This window comes from Pteropus vampyrus, unplaced genomic scaffold, assembly GCF_000151845.1.
Source record: "Pteropus vampyrus isolate Shadow unplaced genomic scaffold, Pvam_2.0 Scaffold86, whole genome shotgun sequence".
In the NCBI taxonomy this organism is placed as follows: Eukaryota; Metazoa; Chordata; class Mammalia; order Chiroptera; family Pteropodidae; genus Pteropus; species Pteropus vampyrus.
Genome location: NW_011888867.1, coordinates 5,038,148 through 5,048,316, shown reverse-complemented (window position 1 = coordinate 5,048,316; position 10,169 = coordinate 5,038,148). Strand labels below are relative to the sequence as shown.

Genomic DNA, 10,169 nt, shown 5'->3' with positions numbered 1-10,169 from the left:
AAGAATTCATTAGAAACAACACAGTCATGCGCCAGTCAGCGATGGGCACGTTCTGAGAAGTGCATCATTGGAAGATGGTGTGGCCTCTGGCACGCCTGGGCCGTACAGGGTAGCCTGCTGCTCCTGCTGCAGCCTGTACAGCATGTTAGTGCACAAAACAACACGAGATCAAGTCGTCGAGAGACAGTGATGCCGTCAAGAGATGCAAGATGTGTGAGGCTCCTGGCATGACACGGCACACTGTTTTACAATAAATTTTTTTTTAATGAGATCAGTACACGCTAACGATAAATAGTATGGTACAGTAAATACGCAAACCAGTAACAGTCATTTATCATTATTAAGTGTGATGTACTGTACATAATTGTACGTGCTACGCTTTTATACGACTGGCAGTGCAGACTTGTTTACACCAGCATCACCGCAAACACTTCACGAATTGCACTGTGATGTCACGCTGGCTGCCACCTCATTAGGCGCTAGGAATTTTTCAGCTCCGTTGTATTCTTATGGGAGCCCCGTAGAACAACTGGTCCAGCCTCGTCCGAAACATCGTAATGCAGCGCATGACTAGGAATCTTAGTGGGTTCTGTCTTTGATCTTCAAAACAGCTTAATTTTGATTGCGTATTATGATCATTTAGTGCTATTCACTAATAACCTTAGTGTCCAAATTTAGAAATAGATTTCATTTTTCTCCGTGTTCCTGTAAGGCAACAATTCCCAAATCATTGTATAATTTAATATAAATAACGAGAGATCTTCTCAGGGAGCCCTAGCAGCTACACACTGGGTACTTATTTTGTACCAGTTTTTAGCTTTAGCAAAGATATGTTTTTTGGAAGAAAACCAGTATGGACCGCGATGGCCCTGCCGGGTGCCCTGGTGCTGAGTCTCCTAGAGCGTCTCTGGGAGGCAGGCCTCAGTTGCCATTCTGGACCCCGATCGTCGGCCCATGTGGGGTGGGCGTCATGTAGGGGCTGCTCGTGGTTCTTTAACAGTCAAGTGTAGTCTGATGCCTCGCCAAGGCTTTCCTCCCCATCCCTCTACCCCAAGGCTAGGGGACAGTGGGCCCATCAACATTCTGTCTCACACTTACCTGTTGGCCATCCTTTCCCCAACTTGTTCCCACCGAAGGACGCATGGCCACTCGCCCACTGGGATGGCTTGGCAGAGGAGCCACCGGCGGGGTAACAGCAGCTCTTACCTGTTCCGATAGTTTCCGGGAGGTGTTTACGGCCCCTTCCCTCAGCCTGTCTAGGAAGAGGACTGTGTTCGCTGCAGGGGAATTTCCTCACCTCATGGCCAGTGCCCTGCAGCCTCAGGGTGCTCGTCCCTCCAAAAAAATCATGCGCATGGGTGAAGGGGAGGCAGTGGAAATCATTTCTTTAGATACTTAACGAGTACAGTCACAGCTCTGAAAACCAAGGCGCTGGCCATTTGGAAGGAATGTTTTCTTGTGAGAAATGTAGTGACAATAAACAAAGGCAGGGGACGAACATTTCGAGCAGTGTTAACACGGGTTGTTTCTGCAGGAAATTTGTAATCAGTATGCTACCATTTTTAAGAAAAAAATGACCTAGAAAGGAAAAACATGATAAGAAGACATAGTAAGCTTTTTGTGTAGCCAACTGTCAGGCCGCCTACGATTAACTAGAGACAAGATGGACTGGAAAAAAGTAGATTGTTCTTCAGCGTAGGAAAACATTAAGTGCTGTGAACTGAAACCTTGTGGGGGGCACGGAGCAAGAAATGATAAAGCAGTCCGACTGGCACACCACAGGAAGATGTTCAAGGCCTGTTTGGGAATATAAACCAGGCAGGTGGTACGCGTGGGAAATGCAGAATTTTCCAAGTACATTTTGTTTGTGGTAAAATCTTAGTTAAGAGGAATCTCAGTTGTGGAGAGTTCTGACTGGGTTTGCTAGGCTGATCTTGTAAATAGGGTCTAGCTCTAGTCACAGAGGATTATTGAAAATTCAGTAATACATACTTTTAGACTAGGCTTTTCTGGGATGAATTCTTGTTTGTTTTAATTGGCCGAGGTATGTTTTACTTTTGTCTTTCACGTGTCTGGGCCACCTTAATGCTGGTATCTGGTTATAGGTTCCATTGTTGGACACCGGCGACATCATCATTGATGGAGGAAATTCTGAATACAGGGATACCACAGTAAGTATTCTTCAGTCCAAATTCTTCTGTGTTCTGAGGACATTCTAGAAAAAGGTGTCAGCCTTGCACACATGACAGAAGAGTGGCCTGTCCCTCCGCGGTGCTGACTTGGGGGCTGGGACTGGTGCGGCAGCTCCCACAGTTTCTGCAGAGACATATTTGACGGGCGAGGGGCTCATCAGTCACACGTAACTCAAAAGGACGACCGCCACTTAAACAGCACAGGCTGAGCGCGTAGGCGTGACTCTTCCTCCTCCTCCCCAGCCCACGGTGCCTCCGCGTCTGGCGAGGCCGAGGGCAGCTGAACTGGTGGCCCTGTGTGCTGGGAAAAGTCCCTGCAGGGCCCGAAGCGCCGCACAGTGGCCGTCGTGCTTGTATTAAACCAACTCTTCGTTGCATGATCGTGCAAGGTCCTTTCCAGTGAAATGAGAATGTTCGTTTGGCTTTATGGCTTCCCTTGGGGACAGGGACAGGATTGCCATCTTAAACTTCCGTGGGTTTTTTTTTTAACTCCCGGACATCGGAAATCCGAACTGAGGAGTTTGGATTTCTTTAACGATCAGGTTATGCTCGGATTCTTGCATCGTTTCCTGTCAAATGCGGGCTCTGCATAGCTGTCCCTGTTACTCTCATTCATTGGGAGAAACTTACTTTATAAAAGCATCATGGAATTATTTTTCCTCTCACACAGAGACGATGTCGAGACCTCAAGGCCAAGGGAATCCTGTTTGTGGGGAGCGGAGTTAGTGGCGGAGAGGACGGGGCCCGGTATGGCCCATCCCTTATGCCAGGAGGGAACAAGGAAGCCTGGTGAGTACCAGAACCCGGCCCCATTTCCGCATGCGGGAGTCTGCACCTGGAGGACGAGTGAGCCGTGAGCAGTGCTGCCCCCTCGATGTTCGGGACGACAGAGTGTTGGAGATACGAGATGCTGGAAATATTTTGCCTATGCGTTTTGTTGCTTTGATATAATATATGTGCATATTCCTCTTTCGCCTTTTTTTTCCTGTTATTCCCACCAAGATGGATAATAGAAGTTCTAAATAGGCTTAAAGGGTTTGGGGACTTTGAGGAAGCAGTTCAGATGATGTCCTGTGCGCTGTCTGGATGGAGGAGTGAGGTCTGCCCCTTTAACTGATGTCTAGTCTTAAAATAACTTGATTTAATAATAGTGAGTAATGGAAAAATCTGATGGGGCCTCTTTTGTCCCTAGGAATGGCGGGGAGGGATTTTTATTTGACTTGGGAAAAAACAAATTTTACACCGTTCACGGTGCTATGCATAAGGGGAAGCGTTGGCCATAGAAGGGGAAGTTGTAAAGGAAGATGATATAAAGACTCTGGATGGGAGTGGTGAGCAGGATGGAGAATCAAAATGGAAAGATTCAAGTAATTCATCATACGTAACCGAGGAGAAACAGCGTTGCAGAGACTGCAGTAAAAGAGAAAGCCAGACGGGGAGATGGAGCAGAAGTTTAAGAAACAGGAAAGGACCCATTTGAGGGAGACGTGGAAAGGAAACATTCTTTTCTAAATTAGTTATAATTTGACTTCTAAACATGCTAGAAATTTAGAAGGCATTAAGGTAAGGAGTGATCAAACCTAATTCCCAAAGGTGAAAGGTTTACTGGGGAAGACTATTCTTTAAATTACCTCTCTGATGAGTCAGTCTAGGGTTCTCTTCAGTACGTTAAATCTAGAGGTAGAGCCCTTGCTTCTCAGAAACTTAAAGGTCTTTATCTCTGAGTACTTGCCCGCGGGCTCTTAGAAATGCAGACAGAACACAGACTGCACAGGAGAATGTTTGATGTGCACGGTGCTCCAGCTGCTTATTCATTCGCTTTTCTTGTGTGGTCTGGTGGAAGAGGAAATGGCATTTTACCCGAAACACTCAATAAAAGTTCAGGGAAATTCTAAAGCTGACAATGTAGGTGTCTTAGCCCCCTGATCCTGAGCGTTGGTTAACTTTACAGCCCTGTCAGGTTTTGTATCTGTACCAAAAACTTGGCGAAGAGGCCTTCACTGGTCATAGTGAGGAGAACGGTAAGGAAAAAGCATCAGGAGTTAAATAACATCCTCCTCCTCGGAGGCTGTGGGAGCGACGAAGAGCAGCTGCTTTTTCTCTGAATGCTGATGATGTAGCTCTTGGAAACATGCACGGTTCTCTCTGGAATGGAGCTGTACTTGATAACATCCGTCCTAATAGTCGAGTCCCTGCAGGAACTTTCGCGTTGCTCTCTGTGGGGACTACAGCCTTCTTTGACAGTGCAGTAGACGTTTCTTCTGGAGCTTCGGCGAAGCTTCCGCCCCGCTCCTCTTTGTCTCTCTGCTCCGATCCGGTAGTCTGCAGCTTCTGACCCGTTCACCTGGAGGACTAGACCCTTCATTACTTTTTTGTGGGCATTGCCACCCCCATTAGAAAGAACAAAAATTAGCATGGGTGGGGGTCCATGGGTGTTTGAGGTCTCAGCGGCTAAACTCTGCGATTCCTTTCCACAGGCCCCACATCAAGACAATCTTCCAGGGCATCGCTGCGAAAGTGGGGACCGGAGAACCCTGCTGTGACTGGGCAAGTGCTGGGCCCCTCTGCAGAGCCAGCTGGCAACATGGCCGTGGACCTGAGCAAGTGCACAGGACCGGTTGGCTTTGTGACATTAGCATCTCAATCCTTAAGTCGCTAGCACAGCTGAGGCGTAAAATGCGTGCTTATGGTACACATCCTTGTACCCTAATTGACTGTGCATAGCCTTGAGGTTGGTCCTAAAGGTAGTCTTCCTCAAATCATAAAAGATGGAGTCCTTAAAAAGGAACAGGAAGGATGAGGTGGAATGAGATTATTTTAAGCCATGTTTTTTCATGGCTAAGGAAAGAATTTTTTTTTTGCCTGCCTTGGTAGGGACTCTGCTGGAACAGGGTAAGCTGTGGCCTTTGCCCTTAACATAGACATGGCTAGGCTCATTCACACACACCTCCCCTTCCTGTATTTTGTGTTGCCATGAAAATAACTTTATCCCTATCACAGCCTCAGTCCATACTGTGGATGAAAAAACAGTAGGCTTCGGAGACCTCACTTGTAATTCTGGCTTTCCGTTAATGCACTGGGTGACGTCAGGCAAGTCGCTTTCCCTACGTGGACTTCAGCTTTCTTACCTATAAAATACAGGACTTGGACCGAATGATCTCCAAGATCTCTTTAGCTGCTAATCCCCTTTCATTTTATATAAGCATTTGTATGTGCTATTTTTATTATACTTTATATGAGATTAAAAGTAGAGAAGAAACAAGAGTGAGGCATGTGAGGGGTGAGGGAGTCGTCCCTCCTGGGTCTCACAGTGCTGGGTGACGTCAGCAATAGCAGCCGAACTGGTCGTTGACTTTAATCATACTCCACTTGGGGTCAAGAGGGGCCAGTGCTGTGATTTCAAGCGTTGAGTCATTTTCTCGTCCGTATGAAAGATCGGGAGGGGAACTTTCATTCCTTGACAATAGAGTACCTTCAGTAAAAGCACGATGGTGGTAACTTATTAGATACGCTTAGGACAAAATTATGAGCCCAAAATCAGTACGTGCCTTACGTGTCTCGATCGGGTCAGGTTCACTTTCCGTAACCTTGAGGCTTCGTCTCAGGTTATCGGAAAACCTGATATTCATAAGCAGAGCAGGCTCTCCTTAGTTCATTTTTGAAGTTACAGGAAGGAAGGGGAGGAGTAAGATGTCGTTAGCTATGTTACTTCATGGCCAAAGAAAGTGTCAAAATCAGAGGGGGTAGGTCAGCAGTGGAAACGGACAGAGGAAGTCTCTGGTGTCAGTGTCTACACTATCAGTTTGAACAGTGGCTGCCAAGAGAGACTGCTCAGGCCAGCCACACATCTGGTCCCCGCTGGGCTGGTAGATCCTGTCATGAGATGGGTGCACGTGACAGGTGTCATTAAATTTTTGACCCCTGTCACTCCCTTTGTTCTGATTCCTTGCCCACTAACGATAATTGGGCTTCCTAAGTAGCTTGTCTATAGGGACAGAATTTGTTGATCAGACTGATACTTGTAGCCACTCAGATCCGTAGTTAAATTTCTCATCATAAACTTATAAACTGTATTCTGATTTTATACATCTTGCCAGCTTTATTAGAAAGCAGTATCTTGTCCACCATGAGACTCTGACAAGAACGCATTTCTGGGCTTTCAAGGTTGAGGGCCAGACCTGGGACCTGAGGTCATTTCATCTCTCAGCCATTAAAAACAACTACAGTACATTTGTGCTTTTAAAGTTCAAGATATTTAATCACACAACATTGTAATCTCTAGTTGCCAGAAAAATGGTAATTTCAGGAAAAATAATTCTTTTACTTGTGAGTAGGGAATAGTTCTTTTTAATAACAGTGCTAAAGTATGGAAAATATAGGCTAAGGAACCATAGCTACTTAGAGTAAATTTGGGGATTTTGAAACATCTTTAGAGGAATGAATTTGTAGTTTTAAATAACCTTGGACTGAATCGAAGCTTGTTTTGAATTGTTATATAGTGATTCTTATTTTGAAACTACTTGTATTTGCTTTACACTTGTTATTTTCTGTATGAAGAGGGACCTTTGCCAAAGAATTTGATATGGGTTTTTCTGGTGTGTTATCTGCTTCTCTGACGGCCTCTTGGGGCTTGTCGCTCCAACAGGTGGGAGACGAGGGAGCAGGACACTTTGTGAAGATGGTGCACAATGGGATAGAGTATGGCGACATGCAGCTCATCTGTGAGGCTTATCACCTGATGAAAGACGTTCTGGGCATGGAGCATAATGAGATGGCGAAGGTGAGCTCTGGGCGTCACTGCAGAGATCACGCCCAGATGAGAAGGAGTTCGCTCGTGCCAGGACCTCCTTCCTCATTCTTTTTCCTTTGGTCATCCTGGTGGCCTGGTTGGACTCAGCCTAATTTAAGGGAAGCTGTCAGTAAAAGGACTATAAAATATGATAGCTGGTCACTAAGCCAGAAGCTCCCAAAGCCTGATCACCATTTGTGATCTTCACTGTGTGTCAGGCCCTGTGTCCCTTTGCGCACGTCGTCCCATTCGATCCTCCCATTGTCCATGTGGGAGGTGCAGTAGAGGCTTTCTTTTCTGATCAGACTGACACTGGCTTTTGACAGTTAGCATTTCCCCCAACATTTTATTATGAAAATGTTCAAACGTGCAGCAGCATTGAAAGAATTGGACAGTGAACACGCGTATGCACACTACTTAGATACGCCGTGAACATTTGACTGTACCTGCTTTCGAATATCTGTCCATCCTTCCTTCAGTTTTCTCTTTTTATGTACATTTCAAAGTAAACTGCAGACATCAGTATTCTTTTCTGTAAATGCTTCGGTATTATTAGTTAGGTAAACATTTATTTTAACCGAAAATATAGGAATATGCATTCATTCACCAGTCAAGTCCTCTTCTTTAAATGTAGTCTCGTTAGCATGCTAGCTGTCTTTCTTTTCATCTGGAATTTCTGGTGTCAGTTATTTCAAGGGGAACATGATCTAAAGACACTTAGTTGCGAGGTACACTGCAGAGTCCTAGAGTTTTTACATTTTTTCCTCGTAATTTGTGCCATCTCCACTTACTTTGTTTCACTGACTTGCCCTTATCGTTCTTTCCAAAACAATTTGACTCCGTTTTCACAGAAATAGTGCTTTTCTTTTTGTGTTTCTATTTAATTGGTTTCCATAATATTTAATATATTCACTCAGTATATGTATACGAGTGCCTTACTGTTTGCCAGGCTCTGTTCTAAATGTTGAGGATACATAGCAAAAAAAAAAAAAACGGAAGTCCCTGTCCTCATGGAGCCAGGAAGACGGCCAGCCACAGCTAGATACATAACGTAAAACTAGTTAGCGCTCACTGTGAAGAGAAGGACACCGGTGTGGGAGGTGCCTTTAGATCGGGTGACCAAGGCAGGGCGCTGGGGAGGCGGCGGGGCACGGACACCTAGGAGGAAAAGGAGCACTTGCCCTGAAGGAAGAACCGTGCTGGCGACCCGCAGTCAGCGGACCCGGCCAAAGAAGACCGCGCCGACCCCTGGTCCGCGTCGGCCTCAGCCGGTGGGAGCAGATGGGTCCGGCCGTGCCCGCTGGGGAGCAGCCTGTCGGCCCGCAGCGCTGAGCGCACTAGCTGGGCGGTGTCTGCAAACGGGAGGAACAAAGGGGGTCAGGGAGCTGCCCTGCCTAACTGGGTTTCTCTCCCGTCCTGCACGAAGGCATTTGAGGAATGGAATAAGACGGAGCTGGACTCGTTCCTGATCGAAATCACAGCCAACATTCTCAAGTTCCAAGACAGCGACGGCACACACCTGCTGCCGAAAATCAGGGACAGCGCGGGGCAGAAGGGCACCGGGAAGTGGACTGCCATCTCGGCCCTGGAGTACGGCATGCCCGTCACCCTCATCGGTAACGTTCAGCCTTCCACCGAGCCCTTTGGTCTCACTCTTGACCTTGCCGGCCTTGGTGGAGACTGCAGCTAAGAACCAGGGCTTTCATTAGAATCTGTTCAACCCTCGTCCGCTTTTAGGGTGCTTTCTACTCTTTCTACGTATGAAAAACTTAGTTGGAGAGAGGCTGAATCTGCTTTTGAATCTTTTCTTTATAATCCGCAGTCATAGGAGCTTTGAGATAAATTCAAAGTTACTGTCCTGTTCAGCAATTTCATTTTTAAGTGATTTAATTATAGTCAGTGACCTAAATCTCTTTAATGGGCAAGGTAACTAATAGAAATTTTCATATGGAAGTTTATAGAGTAACATAAGCGTATGTACTCAGCACTTAATTTTGAATACTTTGCTGAGGTCCCCCCCAAATATTTAAAAAGTAAATACACAAAAAGTAAAATATGTACATTTCAAATGCCTAAATATTCTAAGTTTCTTCACCACTACTGTCCTGAAGTGGGTGTATAATCCTCATTCATGTTTTCTACCTTATATTAATAAACTAAGTATTAAACTCAAACATGCATATAGAGAAGGAAGTAATAAAAAGGAGAAATAACCACAGAAAACAAGTAATAAGGACTAACAAAATCACAAGTTGGTTCTTTAAGAATAAAATAGATAACTCTGATAAGATCGAAAAAAAGGTGCCTCTTATGTTTAATGAAAGGCTAATCTTGGTCTTAGCAGAATGGTCCCCCGTAATAAAACAGCAGCTTTCTCGTTTGTTCTTCCAGATGCGAGTTGCCTCTCCAGCCCTAGGCTCCTCCTTCGATCTCCTCATTAATTATGACTCTTACCATGAGCCATGTGGTTGTAAGGCCCAGTCAGGGGGGAGGGAGGCTGCTTGGTCCCACACTGCATACAAGGAAGTTGGCTGCTTTTTCTGAGTGACACCAGAGGCAGGGGACCAAGGAGACAATGGTTGGGGGAAGTTTATTCGTTAGTGACTCAAATATGAGAGTATTACAGTCTCAAAAAGAACCCTGCTCTCATTTCGGGAGCTGCACCTTTCTACCAGTTGAAGGCAGGCTGGACCTGGTTCCTGGGTGGGCACATTTTTGTCTGCTGAGCTAATGGGGAAGTCGGCGTCCCAGCTAAGCCTGGGGTAACGCCGAGGGTTTCGCCATGCTTGCCTCCTTGCAACCAGTTCTTACGAAGCTTCCGCCCACAAATGCTAAGTCATGGTGTGCACTGCAGGAGCCACCAGAGCGCCTGGCAAGGGCACAAAGACACTGACTTTATTCTAGTTACATAAGTCATCTAGCAGGTAGTCTCTTATAAGGGATAATGTATGAAGATACTAAGTGTCTTAATAGTAAAATGCTATTTTGAAAGGTTTGTATTCAAATGAAGTCGAATCATGAAACTAACAGTGACCGTGGATGCACTGAGAACTAAACTAGGGGTGCACCTCGTTATTACACCCCGCTTCATTGCGCTTCACAGGTGTTGTGTTTTTTACAAATTGAAGGCAAGGCCCTCCCCCAGCCAAAAGATTCCGACTCACTTTATTGTCATACTTGCTTCATTT

General features: G+C 45.8%; 1 protein-coding gene across 1 annotated transcript in view; it reads left to right on the top strand.

The window, feature by feature from the left end:
* Positions 1-10,169, top strand: part of PGD (phosphogluconate dehydrogenase) — a 23,405-nt gene that overhangs the window by 10,145 nt on the left and 3,091 nt on the right. Inside the window, exons 4-8 of the mRNA XM_023532662.1 lie at positions 2,106-2,171; positions 2,863-2,981; positions 4,670-4,739; positions 6,838-6,972; positions 8,408-8,597. Of these exons, the coding sequence (XP_023388430.1) occupies positions 2,106-2,171; positions 2,863-2,981; positions 4,670-4,739; positions 6,838-6,972; positions 8,408-8,597 (580 nt within the window). The remainder of the gene's footprint in view (positions 1-2,105; positions 2,172-2,862; positions 2,982-4,669; positions 4,740-6,837; positions 6,973-8,407; positions 8,598-10,169) is intronic.